This window comes from Equus asinus, chromosome 5, assembly GCF_041296235.1.
Source record: "Equus asinus isolate D_3611 breed Donkey chromosome 5, EquAss-T2T_v2, whole genome shotgun sequence".
Taxonomy (NCBI): Eukaryota; Metazoa; Chordata; class Mammalia; order Perissodactyla; family Equidae; genus Equus; species Equus asinus.
The window spans coordinates 72,884,831-72,900,866 of NC_091794.1; the positions used below are offsets into that span (position 1 = coordinate 72,884,831).

Sequence of the window (16,036 nt, forward strand, 5' to 3'; positions counted from 1 at the left end):
GCACCCCTGTGAGGAGGGCGCTATTGTTCTTCCCATTCTGCACACGAGGAAACTGAGGCATAGAGGGCATATGTAACTCGCCCAAGGTGACCCAGCTGCGAGTGGTGAGACTAGGATGGAGATGCAGTCTGTTCCTAACTGTCACATGGTGGTGCCTCTCTATCCGGGGAAGTTGGCTTTCCAGGAAACCCAGGGCCTCCTTGTGGACATTCCAGAGGCAGGGCCTGCACCCCTGGCTCCTCCCAGGACTCGGAAGGTTTGGGGAGTGGGAGGGCAGCCCCTGACCCTTCCCGTGCCCACCCGCCTCTGTTTCTGCAGACGCTGTCCATGCTTCCTACTAGGATCCTGCGGCTGCTGGAGTTCGTAGGGTTTTCAGGAAATAAGGTACCACCTGCCTTCTGGGGCCCCCGACTTGCTCAGCCCCAGGACTGGTACTTGGCTGACAGAGTGGGGCTGAGGGGCTTCGGGGCCTCAGTGCCAGTCCTGCCCCAGCCCCCCTTGGTGTGTGGCCCTGGACAAGGCCCAAACCTCTCTGGATCTCCGGCTCCTCTGCAGTCAAAGGGGGCTGGTGATCCCCACCTGGCCTCTCTCAGGGGGGTGAGGCTCTAGGGTAAGGATGGGTGTGAAGGACGACTCTGTGCGGTGGCCTGGGATCATGTTCTCTGAGCCTGACAGGTGTCAGGAAGACCTTGAGCAAGTCCCTTCCCCTGGGACCATGTTCTGGGCTGAGAGATGCCCAAGGGAAGCCCTACTGTGCATCAGACCTCGAGGGTAGAAACCAGAGGACTCAAGCCCCCAGAGGCTTTACTGAGGGCAGGAACCTGAGCAGCAGGTAGCAGATCCGGGAGGGCTCCCTGGAGGAGGAGGCCCAGTGTGGTGGAAGGAGCATTGGCCTGGAAGTCAGGTGCCCTAGGTCAGTGCAGCCTCGTCCCCTTTTCCCTGTGACTCTGAGCACATCCCGCCCTCCTCTGGGCCTCTCTTCAGTAAAACAAGGGGCATTTTTTTTTAGATCAGATCAGTTTTTCAAACTTGGACTTTCTCTGGCCCTTCCTGATTTTTGCCATGTCCACCGACCTCTTTGTTGTTATTAATGTATTATTTTTCTCAAAAGCGGCTCATATTTTTTACTTAGACGTACTTAAAGGAAACGTTGCTATGCGGAAGCCCTGTGTTATTTGGCGTGGTAAGCACCCACCCTCACAATGACCCTGTGAGGCCACAGGGGCCTGAGGAGGGCCCGGCCGGACCGTGTGGTCTGCTGAGGCCGAGGAGGGGAGCTCAGAGCATACCCGCCCAGGGCCGAGGCTCACTCCTGGACACCGTCACAAGGACGGATGGAGAGCTGAGAAGGGGAGACCCTCGCTTGGCACTCTGCCTCGCGCCTGTCCGTGGCCCTGTGAAATCCTGGCTGCTGTCTGCAGCCCATGGCCCAGCGCCGTGCCCAGGAGATGCCGGCCCGAGGCTCCGGGGACCCCGTTCGCTTTTGCTTTCCCAGGAAGGCCCCTGGTCGTGAGTAGGATTTCAGGATGATGACAGGAGAGAAGAGCACGAGAAAGGCCCAGAGGTGGGACAGTGTGGCCTGTGGCAGGAAGAGGGCGGCGAGGCCGGAGTGGGGGACCTCCAGCAGCAGCCGCAGCTTTGATTCTGTCCTGCAGGCAGGGAGCTGTGGAGGGCTTGAGGCCGGGGTGAGGCAGGTCAGATCTGTCTATGAGGAAGCGCATGAACGCCCTGGAGGACAGAGAGAGGGGCAGAGACTGCAGGCCCTGATACAAGTGGGGTCTGGCCTCTTGCTCCTCCCCTGCCAGGCTCTGGAGCATCCTCCTCCAGGAAGCCTTCCCAGACTGCAGTCCTCGTGGCCCCCATCTGTACCCTGAGCCTGTGGTTAGGATTCTCTGCCAGCTTTTCTTTCCTTTTCCCCCATCAGATGTGGGGCTGCTCAGGGCCTCAGCACCCACCCTGTGGGGGGAGTGGGAGGGGCAGGGTAGTGGGGGAGGGGGGCGGGTGCTACCTGGAGTCCAGCGCTCTCCTGCCTCTGCTCCAGCAGCATTGTCCTCACAGCTGCCCAGTGACCTCCCAGGCCCTGCCGCTTGCTGGGTCCCAGGGTGGGCCCCGGGGCACTCAGGCCCCGCTGGCCTCAGCCGGTCCCCTCTTTCCGCAGGACTACGGGCTGCTGCAGCTGGAGGAGGGCGCCGCGGGCCACAGCTTCCGCGCCGTGCTCTGCGTCATGCTGCTGCTCTGCTACCACACCTTCCTCACCTTCGTGCTGGGTAGGGGCGCCAGTGCTGGGGCCTCTGGGGTTGGGCTGGCCCCGAGGGCAAGGGTGAGATGGCGAGGGGCTGCAGAGCCTCCTCGGCCCCGGACTGGGGATGGGGCACTGAAACCAGACACAACAGATGCGCATCAGCTGTCCTGGGGCCTGGCTTTCTGACCGCTCGCTTCCTCACGGTGTGACCGGGTTCCAACCTCAGTTTTCTCGTCTGTGAAATGGGGATGGGCTTGCCCACCTTTTGGAGGGTGTGAGGACGCTGTAGGCAGGCTGGCCTTTGGGGTCCCTGGCCCAGCCTTGGTGGGCACGGGCTCTTGGTTAGTGAGCCCTGTGGTATGCTGGGGATGAAACTGGTGCCTCACATGCCCCTGGATATGGGAGGATTATTTCACAGAGGGGGAAGGGGAGCCCCTGAGAAGCCCCTGGTAGGTTGCTGGGAGGATCACGGGCCGGTGTGGTGACGTGTGTTGTCCCCCTGCCGCCTTCAGGCACTGGGAATGTCAACATCGAGGAGGCAGAGAAGCTCCTGAAGCCCTACCTGAAGCGATACCCTAAGGTGAGCCCCCCTCCTACCAGACCCCCGTGGCCCAGCACCCTCTGGATCCCCGTGGCCCAGCGCCCTCTGGATCCCCGTGGCCCAGTGCCCTGTGGACCCCCGTGGCCCACCTGCCCTGTGGACCCCCGTGGCCCACCTGCCCTGTGGACCCCCGTGGCCCAGTGCCCTGTGGACCCCCATGGCCCACCTGCCCTGTGGACCCCCGTGGCCCACCTGCCCTGTAGACCCCCATGGCCCAGTGCCCGGTGGACCCCTGCGGACCACATGCCTGTCATTGCAGGGCGCCATCTTCCTGTTCTTTGCAGGGCGGATTGAAGCCATTAAAGGCAATGTTGACGCAGTGAGTAACGGGGGTCTGGGCTGGTGCTGGAGACCCTCGGGGTCCCCAGGTCAGCAGGAAGACACTCGCAGACATACTCAGGGACAAGGCAGACTCGGGGGAGGGCCCCGAGTGAGAACCAGCAAGAGAGCAGGGGCGGGAGAGGCACCTCCTGCTGAGAGTGTGGGAAGACAGGAGGAGGAAGCATTTGTGGTGAGCAGGCCACCTTCCTGGAGAGGGAGGTCCTCAAGGGAGGCAGTGAGGTAGGAAGACCCGCTTGTTGGGGGTGTGCTGAAAGGCTGGAACCTGGCGAACGGAGTGGTGGTGCCCTGGGGAGGCTGGCCCCCTGAGGGCCTGGCTAGGGAGTCTGGACTCCCAAGGTGGGAGCAGCCACCGAAGGGCTGCGGGAGGGGAGGGTCAGGGTCCTGGCAGCATCTCCAGCAGGCGGCTGGGGCCCAGGGCAGACTTGACCGCGTGGAGTTCAGGGGTCTCCAGCTGGCCCTGGCTGTGCTTCCTCGGGCAGCAGGACAGATGCTCCAGGTCCTGGTCCCTTTGTGGGGGCTACTGGAACTTTTGGGGTTTGCTCTGAGGCATAGACATTATCATATCACTTTAATATGAACAGTTTCTACTGCCTATTGTCCCTCCATTATAGCTCAATCCTGTCCTTTCATTTTGTGCTGAAAGACTAGGGTCCCAGAGAGGGGCAGTAACCGGGCCTAAGGTCATGTAAGACCTGGGGCAGAACAAGGATCAGAGGCCAGATCCTCATCTCCCCAGTGTTGCACCCCTGCCCCCTGAGCCTGGCACAGGGCTTGGACCACTGTGCGCTGGAGGAGGCTGGGCCTGCTGTGGGGTTGGGCAGGGGCCGGGGTGGGGGGCACCCACCGAGGCTGATCAGCAGGTGCCCACAGGCCATCCAGCGGTTCGAGGAGTGCTGCGAGGCCCAGCAGCACTGGAAGCAGTTCCACCACATGTGCTACTGGGAGCTGATGTGGTGCTTCACCTACAAGGGCCAGTGGAAGATGGCCTACCTGTACGCCGACCTGCTCAGCAAGGAGAACTCCTGGTCCAAGGTGGGCTGACCCCGTGTGTTTGAGGGACCTGGCCAACCCAGACTGGCCACGAGCCCCCAGACCCTGGCCAGTCTAACTGGCCCTAACGGGACACAGATGTCTCAGCAGGAATTTAAACAGAACCAAAAATTCTAATAGGACTCAGGGCTGGAAGGAACCAAAGAGAAACTTTATGACTACAATGTGTTAGTCGAGATTTTAAGTCACAAAGGTCAGCAACGTGGCTCACACTGTCTAGGTGAGTGCTGTCCACAGAACTTCCTGTTATGGTGGAAATGTTTTATTTCTGCACCGTCCAGTGTGGTAGCCGCCAGCCAGATGTGTACACTGAGCACTTGAAATGTGCCTAGTGCAACTGGGAAACTGGATGTTTTAAATTTTATTTAATTTTAATTACTTAACATTTAAATTTTAAGTCACGTAGGGCTAATGGCTACCATGTTGGACGATGCAGATCTAAAACACAAGAGGCTCATTGGCTCATATAACTGAAAATTCTAGGCACATCTGGCTTCAGGTAGGGCTGGATCTAGGAATTCAAATTAAATCATCTGAGCTTGGTTTTCTATCTGTGGCTGTGCTCTCCTCTACGGCATCTTTGTTGTGTAGGGAGGTTCTCTCCATGGAAAAGGCAGGGTGGCCATGGGCTGCCTGCCCCTAACTCACATCTTCTTTTGGTTTCAACCAAAGCCGCATAGTGGAGTCTCATTGGTGTGGCATAGATTGCATGTCAGTGCCTGGAAACAGAGGGTGGGAAGATTCCTCAAGGATTAGGAGTAGGAGAGGGGTGGATCCCCAGAAGAAAAATGAGGTGATGTCCCCAGAAGAAGTGTTGGCAGCGGGGGGTGGGGGGGGGGGCGTTAAAGAGATGCCATGTAGGCAAAACCAAGCAAAACAGGTGCCTATCGTAGCTGAAAACTTAGAACATCATGGGAAGTCGTGAAATAAGAATTAGTCATATCATCGTAGTAATGATAGTACAGAATTCTGAACCATGAGCCTTAGAATCATCCAGATCATCAGAAAGCATCTAATCTGGTATTGGCAAATACATAGCACATATGTCTCAATGCCATTGTCCCTTGCCCACAGTAGATGTGCTGATCAGGCCTGGTACTCTTTCCCGTAGCCCGCCTGTGACCTTAGAAGCCTTCTCCATACTACACTCCAGGCAGCCCGTAGAAATGATCTGAGTGGGCACATGTCATCCCCATCTAGTCCATATTTCTTGTGCCACGCCCCCCAACCCCCCCCCCCCCCGCCCCCCCAACGCATGGAAGTCCTTTTCCAGTATCCCTGCTAGGGAACAAACTGAAAGGAAATTCTCTGGGTCTGGGGCCCACATGGCTTGGGGAGGAGCAGCTTTTGCTGAGCTGTGTGCCCAGCACTTGCCGTTTCCTCCACGCTATACCCAGTGAGGTGGAAATTATTATCTCCATCAGGCGTGTGAGGGACGCTGAGGCTAAAAGAGGGTATGTGACTTCCTGGCCCACACAGCTGTCGGTGACAGACACAGATCTGTGTGACTCGATGGCCTCTGCTTTTCCCTTGCTTCTCATGTCCTCCTGAGGAGGGCTGGCTTGCCTTGAGACCACCCTGCTGTTGAAGGCTCTGCCTCGGGCCCAGCTGCTCTGGGCCCGGCGTCCATTTGTCATCACCTTCCACTCCCAACAAGAACGCAGCCTCAGGGAGCCATTCTGAATGAAAGTGACCTAGAAGCCTTCCTGTGGAGTAAGGCAGGCAGCAGGTCCACCTGCACAGGAAGAAGCCTGGGCTGGCTGCATAGCTGCTGGGAGAAGTAGAGGGGTGCCAGGCCTCCCAGGTGTCAGGAAGCCTGGCTGTGGGTCAGCTCAGTCTCCAGCTTGCTGTGTGACCTTGGGGAGGTCAGCCTCTCTTGCTACAACGCTTTCCTCAGAAGGGTTTCCTGTGAAAGGCAGGCTGAGCTCCCGAGATCTGGGGTCTTGTTCATTCCTAATCTCTAGCACTTGGCCTCCATAGGGTCTGCCAACTTCCAGCTCTAGGGACTTGGCCTGTGGCCATTGCCATATGCTCCGGCCCTCTGCGCAGCATCCCTCTCTGCCTGGACTATCCCCACTTGTCCCTGTGGAGCCTTCATTTTCCCCCAGTACTTGCAGCTTGAGATGGCCAGAAACGAGGTGGTGACAGCTGTGTTCAGTGCTGTAGAGGGGGAACTGAAGGGGAGCTTGGAGGCAGCCCAGCCAAGAGGACAAGGAAGGCTTCTGGAAGAGGAGACTTCTGAACTGAGTCTTGGAGGAGGAGTTGGGAGGCAGTGAAAGGACACCCTAGTCTGAGAGAACAGCAGGGCAAGGCTGGGGTGCTGCCAAGAGGTTGCATCTCCAGGGAGCAGGGTTTGTGGGTGGGGGTGCAGGGGGCCTGCAGAGGGACCCTTCCCCCTCTAAGCCACTCACTATTAGCTTCTGGAGGACAAGGACTGTTTGACTGCACAGACCCTGGTAGAATAAGCCAGCAAAATAAATGTGTGGAATCAAGGGGCAAACAGGCAGATAACCCTGGGAGACAAGACTTCCACCAGGGGAATTGGCTGCTGTTTTCCATCAGTGTGGCCCCATAACATCCCTCGATAACTTGGAGTCCATGGGTCTCACAACTCTAGGTCACTGCACCCACCCTAACTCCTAGTGACTCAGTGGGGGGAGCTGTCAGAGGGGAGCAGGAGAAGGCTCTTAGTAGAAGCCAGTGGATGAGCCTGGCAGAGAAGGGACGGTGGCATCCCAGGCAGAGGGACAGCACAGGCAACGGCCTGGGGTGAGTTGAAGGAGTGATGGAGAAGAAATGGCAGCAGAGGAGCGAGAAAGCAGGTCATGAGGGCCCTGAGTGGCTGTTTGCGCTTCAGTCTGACGGTGGGGGAGCCCTTGATGCTTGTGGCTTAGATCTGTGCTTTAGAAATAATCCCTCCCACGGTTACTGGACAACCCCATGTGCCAGGTCCTGTTCTAGGCCAGGACATACAACAGCGGACAAAGCAAAGACCCCATCTCGAGGCTCATGTTCTAGTGGGAAGAGAGACAAGAAACACCCAAAGAAATAGATGTCAGTAAATACAGTGTCAGGTTCCCGTGAGGGTGCAGGGGGGTCAAGGGAGGCCTGAGAAACACCAGAATGAAGTGAGGAGCAACCATGTGGGTATCTCAATGAAGAGCAGAGGGCGCTGTAGATGCCAGGGCGGGGAGGGGGAGCTGAAGGTGAGAGCGTTTGAGGTATACTAGAAACAGGAGTGTGGCTAGAGTGATGTGAGTGAGGGGGAGACAGTAGGAGTGTCGCTGGAGAGGAAACTGGGAGAGACGGGACAGGCTCTCATGACCTCATGACACGGAGTTTGGCTTTTATCCCAAGTGTGGTGTGCTATCATGAGAAGATTTTGGGGAGGGACTGACGGCGTGTGACTTAAAGAGATCAGAGTGATGGTGGTGTGGGAAATGGCTTACAGGGGGCAGGAGGGGGAGCGGGGGGATCCTCAGGAGACCTCATGGACTAGGACAGCAGGAAGACATCCCTGGTGGCCTGGGGCAGGGAGACGGTGTGGAGGCTGGTGCGGTCATGGAGGAGAGAGAGAGGGCATGGCCAGTGGGATTCAGGAGCCGGATAGGAGGTAAAATCATGAGGCCTTGGTGACTCAGTGCCAGGGCGGAAGAGGGAGAAGGCAAGGATGACACCAGGAGGTTGAAGATGGGATGGAGAACAGGTTTCAGCAAGGGGAGATTCTGCCCACCACACCCTGCAAAGACCGGCTTTTCCTCATTTTGCGAAGGGCAGGCTGAGGTGCTGAGGGCAGAGTAGAACTGAGAGTGGCCCTGGGCACCAGCAGGGGTGGGGCTGCCAGGTGGAGCTGCTTTCCGCCTTCTGCAGAGACCAGACTCCAGGATGTCCTGCTCCTGCTCCTCCTCCACCCGGTACACTTCTTTCTTGGCTACAGGCAGGCAGTAGTTCCTTGGCAGCACCTCTAGGAGGCAGAGCTGTAGTTCAAGGCTCGGCCACTGGAGGGCAGCACAGAGCCAAGCTCCTCGCTGGAACTCAGGGGGCGGGGGCGCGGCTTTCAGGATGGAACTGCAGTGGGGGCGGGGGGGCTGCGGAGCGGGGCCGGGTGGTCTCTGCACGGCCACGCCTTACCTGTCAGGGGTGGCTGTGGATCCAGTGGGCGAGGACCTGGCTTGAAGCCGCACAAACCTGGGGTCATGCCCAGCTCTGCCCCTGGCGGCTCTGCGGTCCCAGGAAGCAGAGGTGGGGTATGGATTCCTTTCTGGCATTGTCTCTGGGGTCAAGTGAGGTGATGTATGTAAAGTGCCTGGCACTTAGTAAGGCAGTTCCACCGAGAGACCCTGAGCTGAGCCCTGACCCAGGGCCCTGTGTGCTGTCCTGGCCTCACACCTCTCCTTTTACGCATCTCATGCTTTATACTACTCATTTTATCTTACTTACTCACATCTCTGCTCCTCGCTGGCTTTGTTCAGGCTGTTCCCCGTGCTGGAAGGTCCTTTCTTGGGTCTTTGTGAATCTTCTCATTGGCCTTCACGGGCCCTGTCTGGAGTAGTTGTTTCCCAGAAGCCCTTGCTGCCCTGTCCTTGTGTCGCCGTCCTGCACATCCACTATGGTTTGGGTCTTTCTGCTGCTTCACAGTGAAGAGGGTAGCTGCCCTGGACCCACCCTGGGTTTAATTTCCAGTTCAAGTCCCCAGGCTGCCTCACCCTCGATGTCTCCCCCGGGGCTTGGGGATAATGTTAGCTGCTCTGCTGGGCCATACTGAGGTCCGAATGCGGCATCTGTGGCAGGCCGGGGCTGTGGCGGAGGGCGGGCCGTCACTGCTGACTTGCTCTGCCTTGCACAGGCCACCTACATCTACATGAAGGCCGCCTACCTCAGCATGTTTGGGAAGGAAGACTGCAAGCCGTTTGGGGATGACGAAGTGGAGTTGTTTAGGTGGGTCCTACTGTTTCACCCCCGTCCTAGGCCTCAGCCAGGCTCTGCCCACAGCCATCCTGAGCTGTGGGCACCTGGAGGGAGGCGGTGGGCTTGTCGTCTCCCCTGGCCCTGAGCTCCCTGACCCTCCCCCAGGAGCACCCCACGGGGCCGGCGTTCCTTCCCTCACCTCCTCCGCTCCTTGTTGGAGCCCTCTGAATCTGCTCAGGGGTTTGCTTCTGCAACAGTGGTTAACATCCTTCCCATTGAGCCTCTGTCGTCTGGTCAATAGGACAAGTGTGGACACTGAGGTCCAGAGAGGGGTCCCTCCCTTCTGCCGAGTTAACCTGATTCACTCAGAGAAGCACAGTAGAGAGCCCGAGTTGGAATCCAATAATCAGTATTAAATCCAGCCTCTGCTGTTGCTTCGCTGGGTCACCTTGGACAATTTCAGCGTCTGTAAAATGGGACTAACCGCCTCTACCTTGCAGGGTTGTTTTGAGAATCAAATAGAGAACATATTTAAAGAGCCTGGCATAGGGCCTGGAGCCACTAAATGGTGGCTGTTTTTATTCCCGTCTGCGCTGCTGTGTCTGCATTCTGTGAAGGGGAAGGGCAGGCTCAGCCTGGGCGGGTTGAGGACGGAGCCCAGGGCCTTCCTCCGGTCGTGGTGAGGGCTCGCCCCAACTTGCAGACCCGGAACTGGAGGTGACTCGAGCTTCCTGGGCTACTCTGTCACAGTCATAGGGTGTTTATCATTGACTGACTGCCTCCATTTCTTCATCTCTTATAATGCTTGCAGAAAGCCTGTGAAGGTTTTAGAGATGAGAGAACTGAGGCCCAGAGTGGTTCCGCAGTAAATAAGCAGGGGATGTCTGGTGGGAGACCTCACAACTGGGTCCAGCTGTTTCCTGGGCCTGGATGGCTCAGGCCTGAGGGTCACAGCTGGAGCCGGGGACTGTGGCAGGAATTGGAGGGTGGGACAGAGCTGGGTGGTGAGGCCCCAGATGTGAGGCTCGCCTGCCGCGTGCTGCACTTTACTCTGCCTTTGGAAACAGCTGAGGAGGCCACAACCACGTGGCAAGAGTTAATGGAGGCTTTGAACTGTGTGGTTTTGGGCAGGTCCTGCCCTTTCCTCGGGTGTTGGTCTCCCCTGTGAAATTGGGGTCAGACTTCTGCTGGGCCCTCCGGAAATGAGGCTCTCGAGTGGAGGAGAGACAATTAGGAAGACTGGGGATGTTTGGATACATTCTCACCTCTGCCAGCTGGTGTGAAGGAGCCCCTTGCCAAGCCACAGGAAGTGGTCAGGTCTTGGGACAAGGCCTGTGACATATGGCCATAGCCACAGGCTATGAGTCCAACACTCAAGCAGATGGGGAAACGGAGGCTCAGAGAGGGGCCAAACAGAGGCTGGGGACTCCCAGTCCTCTCTAGCTTTTTCTCACCCTCTCCCCATCCTCCTCATCTCTTTTGCAGAGCCGTGCCAGGCTTGAAGCTCAAGATTGCCGGGAAATCTCTACCCACAGAGAAGTTCGCCATCCGGAAATCCAGACGCTACCTCTCCCCCAACCCGATCTCCTTGCCAATCCCTCCTCTGGTGGGTAGGGAAGTCCGGACTGGCCTGCGCTCCAGTCTGGGATTGTGGGAATTAGCTGAGAGGCAGGGATGCTGCCGGGGCCCCAGGGGAAGTGGATGAGGGAGAAAGACCTCCACGCCTCAGGGGGCTGGAGAGGATTTCACAGTTCACTGGGATGGGGGGAGGAAGGCAGACGAGTGGGTGTGCGCCAGCCCCTGCCTCTGAGAAAGTGCTGGTCTTCCAGGGTTGGAGGTAGGGAGACAGGCCAGCAGGCTTCAGAGGTAAAAAGAGCAGTCCTCCCCACTGTCCCCAGGAGTGTCACTAGCTGTTTGTGTTCCTACTGTCTGTTTCAGTCTTGTCACATGATTATAATTGTTGTTTACACTGTCCCCCTCACTGGACCCAGCTTTTCTGAGGCCTGGGACTATGCTGTATTCAACTCTGAAATGACAACGATGATAACAATAGCTGTCGTGTTACTGGGCACTTGCTGTGTTCAAGGCTCCTGACACCCATTTCTGTTGCCTCCTCTGATCCTCACAGCCTCTGTCTGAGTAGGTGCTGGTGGTATGTCCATTTTACAGATGGGGACAGTAAGGCCTAATAGATAAGAAGAAAAATTAAATGACTGGTTCAGGTCGCACCGCTGGTGCATTAGAGAGTCATAATTTGAGTCCAGACAGTCTCGTCCCAGAACCCATATTCTGAACCACTGTTATGAGGCAGATTCTCTGGAAGATTTGAGCAGGCATCAGAGAAGGTTCCACTTTGCTTAGAGTCCTTGTTATTCAAAGAGTAAGGCAGCCAGGAAAGTAGATAGGGGCCTGTTTCAGAGCCCTTTCTCTGGTCCTGGCTCTACTGTCCACTGATTGTGTGACCTTAGATAGGGTCCCCCTTCCCGTAGTGCAAATGGGAATAATAGATACCTGGGCCATTTCATAGAGCAGTTATGAGAATCAACTGATAAACTGTGTTAAACACTTTATAAATCAAAAGCTTCAATATTTATATGGAATTTATTTATATCTTGTATCGTAAATATCTCTAAACAAATTTTGAAATATTTTATAGTTTAAAATATACAGTAAAGCTGTTACTATCAAATGAGGGGAGGGATGTTGCAAGAAAGAGCTGGGGAAGCAATACACCAAAACTTTAGGGGAGAATTCCCCAAACTATAGTCTGCAAGATGCTACTTATGCATAAAATGATTTCTTTGATTAAATATATTTGGGAAAGACCGGCCTAAACAAAGTCTGTATACTGTAGACTTTCTTGGAGCTGCTACATTTTAATCTGCGTGGTGAGTCCCTGAGAAGCTTGAAGATGTGGTTTCTCCTTCACTTATTTGGCCATGGAACCTTTTTTTTTAAATGAGACCTTTGCTAACTTGGGACCATATAATAATTTGAGAGATAATGGCCTAAACTTAAATTCCCTTCTTAAAACATAATAACAAGAATCGTAACAATAATGTCTTGCTAGAACTTTATGTATAAAAATCAGTTTCACATCCATTACCTGGCTGGATAGTTTAGGAAATGCTAATCTAAACTAACATAATCATTATGAATGAAAATTAAATTTAGTGTTCTGAGCTTCCTGGCAGTCAAGGCAAAAAAAGGAATCAGGATATGTTTCATAGTTTTCATGGTAACTCAAGCCCAGTGGCTTGGGAGAAGAGGAGAGGGGGTGACATGCTCTTAAACTCTATTGTAAACCCGGAAGTGCTTAAGTAAATTCTGGTTCCTCCAGTCCAGTATAGGAGGAGGCCCTGCCAGCTGGAGCAGGGAAGACTTCCCGGAGAGTGTGAGGCATGGCCTGGTCCTCAAAGGATGGGAAGAGTTTAGACACAAAGGTTGAGAGAGAGCATAATAGTGCCCAGGAAACCACGAGCAGAAAAGTAGCACAAAGCTCTTTGCAACTAGAGCATAATAGTGAAGTTATGGGTCCATCGTAGCTCCTCCCTGGGGTAAGGTGAGATCTAAGGAATAAATAAGTGGTGAGCCCCCCCAACCCCTGTAATCCTCTCGAGCCCACAGCTTCAGACGCTTGGCTGAAACTTGTCATGCAGGTTAGAGCTAGAAGGGCCTTTAGTGATCCTCTGATCTCAGCTGCCCCTTTTTCAGTTGGGGAAACCGAGGCCCCACTGGGGAGGAAATCCTGCTCTGACTTGCTCCCCTGCCCTCAGGAAATGATGTACATTTGGAATGGCTACGCTGTGATTGGGAAGCAGCCGGAACTGACAGACGGGATACTTGAGATTATCACCAAGGCTGAAGAGATGCTGGAAAAGGGCCCAGGTGACTCCCCCAGGCCCTTGAACCTGCCAGGCTGGGTCAGACCACAGGTCTTCACAGTTGAAGACTCCACCAAAAATGTCCTTCCTCATTTCTCTACTCTGGTAACTGTCCTTTGCCTTTCTAGACTGAGCTTCAATGGCAGCTCCTCCAGGCAGCTGTCTCTTGTCCCCCAGGTAGGGTCAAGGTCTCCTCTGGGCTCCCACAGCCCCTGGGCTTCCTTCAGTCAGTCCTGATTGCACTGTGTTGTCATCGTCTCAGTATCCGTCTTTCCTTCCCAGATGTGAGCTCCCTGAAGACAGGGCCCATGTGTGAGTCACCTCTGTGTCCCCAGGGCCCAGCACAGAGTAGGGCTCTGTGAGTACCTGCTGCAGAAATGAATAAGCCTGTCTCCCCTCTCACTGCCCGTTCTCAGAGAACGAGTACTCCGTGGATGACGAGTGCTTGGTGAAGCTGCTGAAAGGCCTGTGTCTGAAGTACCTGGGCCGTGTCCAGGAGGCCGAGGAGAATTTCAGGAGCATTCCTGCCAAGTAAGTGCCTCTGGGGCTGCTCGGCCGGGTCTCCTGGGTGGAATTTTCAGAGCTTCTCCATCCTCACGCACACTCCAGTGCCTGACCCTAGCCTACCCGCATTCACCACACATGTACTAGTGTCTACCCGGTGCCAGGACGCTTGCTGGGCACAGATCATTCAGACCTCGTCCCTCAGGGCCACCAGATTGCCCAGCTCCAGGAGCCCATCCACACTGAGTCTCCTGTGAATGGTGCCCCTGGAGTCTGCCCTTGCCCTTGGGGAGCGCAGATGTTCCAGATGGACAGCCACAGGCAACCCAGTCTGGTGTGGTTGGGGCTGTGCTAGAGGAGAGCAGAGGACGGCAGGTGCCCTGAGGAGGGCCCTCAACCTCGTGTGAGGTACCAGGAAAGGCTTTCCAGGGGTGCTATTTAAACCGGGAAGTTTTATCAAGCAGAGAAAGCAAGGGAGAGGGAGTTTTACGTGGAGTGCGTACAGCATGTGCAAATGCCTAGACACAGGAAAGACACCTGAGATTGGAGCGACAGTGATTAGGTCCTTCCTTGCCTGGTGAAGTTACAGAGGGAAAGGGTGGCAGATGAAATAGGGGGAGGCTAGACTGAGAAGGGCCTGGATGTTTTACTTACAAGGCTGAACTTTATCCTGTAGACAGAAGAGAGCCAGGAAGGATTCCAGGCATGGCAGATTTGAGTTTTAAAAGGATGTCTGCAGGGCAGCGTGGAGGGTGGGTCAGGGGGGCCACATTGGAGACAGGAGAGTTCCCAATTTAATGAACCATTCAACCTGGTACAAGAGGGTTGGGGACTGAGGCGGTGGTGGGCTTAGGACATGACATGAGCCGTAGGTTCGCAGGGAGTTGGGGCCCCGGCTGCAGAGGACTGGAAGGCTGCTGTGAGTCCTAAGCCTTTCTAGGGCTACGTAGTAAGAACCTCCCCAAATTGGAATTCAGGTCAGAAAACCCCCATGAGGGCATGGGTTGGACCCTCCCATTCTTGAAGGCTCGAGAGGAGCCTGAAGGACGTCTCAAGGGCAGAGCCTGTAAGCCATGTCCTCCTCTCTCCTGCAGTGAAAAGAAGATTAAATATGACCACTACTTGATCCCAAATGCCCTGTTGGAGCTGGCCCTGCTGTTTATGGAGCAAGGCAGAAACGAGGAGGCTGTCAAACTCTTGGAAACTGCGAAGTAAGGCTTGGGTGGCCTTGGTCTGTCCTTTGCTCCCCCTGAGCTCAGTCACCTGGCTGGCTGGGGAGCCATGAGGGAGGACGCTGGCAAGGGCAGCATGGCAGACCCGAGGCCAGGGTCGTGTCCCAGGGAACCCAGCTCTCACCTGGTGTAGGGAGCCTTCTTCCTCAGTTTACCAGTGGGGAGTTGAATCCTGAAAGCAGGGAGTAGATACTCAGGGTCACAGCACAAGCCAGCTGCCGGGCTGGCCTGAAGACCCAGGTCTCCTGCCTTCCAGCCCAGGCATCTGCCTCTTGAAACCACTCCCTCAAGCTGGGGGACTCACCAGGACCAAGGGTGCTTCCAGGGGATGATACCTGGGTGAGGGGCTATACACTCCTTTTGCTAGTCCCAGTTGGGCAGGGCCCAGCTCTTTCTTTGGACAGGGACAGGGATCTCAGCCTCTATAAACACTCCTTGGCTGGACCCCCACAGCTCAGACTGAAGGCAAAGCACTTCCTGGAGCAGCTGCATGTGTCTGACTCTGGTCTCTGGTCTCTTGCAGGCAAAACTACAAGAATTACTCCATGGAGTCAAGGACACATTTTCGAATCCAGGCAGCCACACTCCAAGCCAAGTCTTCCCTGGAGAATGGCAGCAGGTCCATGGTCTCATCAGTGTCCTTGTAGTTTTATGCAGCACTCCTGGGCTGGAAGATGGAGACAGTTGGACAGAGCTCCTGGAAACATTTCAGAAAGATCCCCTCCCCCTGCCCTGCCCTGCCTTTGGTGTCCCCTGATGCTCCAGTGGGATGGCACGACATAGGTACCCACGGAGAAGCGAAGCCGGCATGTTCACCAGTGTGACCAAGGGCCTTTGCCAAGGACAGAGCAGGCGGACCCTCCTCCCGCCCTATCACACATACGGGTACTTGTTTTTCACTGTGCTGTTTAAGAGAATGTATGAACAGTTTACATTTTCCTTAGAAATACATTGATGGGATCATAGTTTGCTTTTAAAAAAACTCAACAGCCAACCACCTGTAAATCTTTGTTTTACCCATACTGATCTGGAGGTAAATCTACATGATGCCAAAGACGAAGCTGCTGTTCGAACTTCAGCAAGGTCTCAGCCTCCAGGGCTGAAAGGACCCTCCTAGGAGTCAGGAGGGTCTGCACCTCAGGCTTTGAGGCTTCTGGGGTCTGGCAGAGAGCTTGCACACAGACACCCACTACCTTACTTCTTACACTTTATTTTCACTCCTTTTGTAACTTTCCAATTTAAAAAAATCAAACACGTCTTTCTAGTGAGGTAA

At 55.4% G+C, this 16,036-nt stretch overlaps 1 protein-coding gene across 7 annotated transcripts in view; it reads left to right on the forward strand.

The window, feature by feature from the left end:
* The window catches only part of TTC39A (tetratricopeptide repeat domain 39A), a 52,221-nt gene extending 36,493 nt beyond the window's left edge, over positions 1-15,728 (forward strand). For 5 of the 7 annotated variants that reach the window (XM_070509953.1, XM_070509957.1, XM_070509954.1 and 2 more), the window contains exons 8-18: positions 319-384; positions 2,159-2,267; positions 2,755-2,822; positions 3,103-3,162; positions 4,056-4,217; positions 9,082-9,173; positions 10,629-10,749; positions 12,920-13,031; positions 13,444-13,558; positions 14,626-14,742; positions 15,287-15,728. In XM_070509953.1, coding sequence (XP_070366054.1) covers positions 319-384; positions 2,159-2,267; positions 2,755-2,822; positions 3,103-3,162; positions 4,056-4,217; positions 9,082-9,173; positions 10,629-10,749; positions 12,920-13,031; positions 13,444-13,558; positions 14,626-14,742; positions 15,287-15,410 — 1,146 coding nt within the window. In that variant the 3' untranslated portion in view covers positions 15,411-15,728. The remainder of the gene's footprint in view (positions 1-318; positions 385-2,158; positions 2,268-2,754; positions 2,823-3,102; positions 3,163-4,055; positions 4,218-9,081; positions 9,174-10,628; positions 10,750-12,919; positions 13,032-13,443; positions 13,559-14,625; positions 14,743-15,286) is intronic. The other 2 variants (XR_011503397.1, XM_070509955.1) reach the window with 2 other exon arrangements.
* The last annotated feature ends 308 nt before the right edge of the window (positions 15,729-16,036 follow it).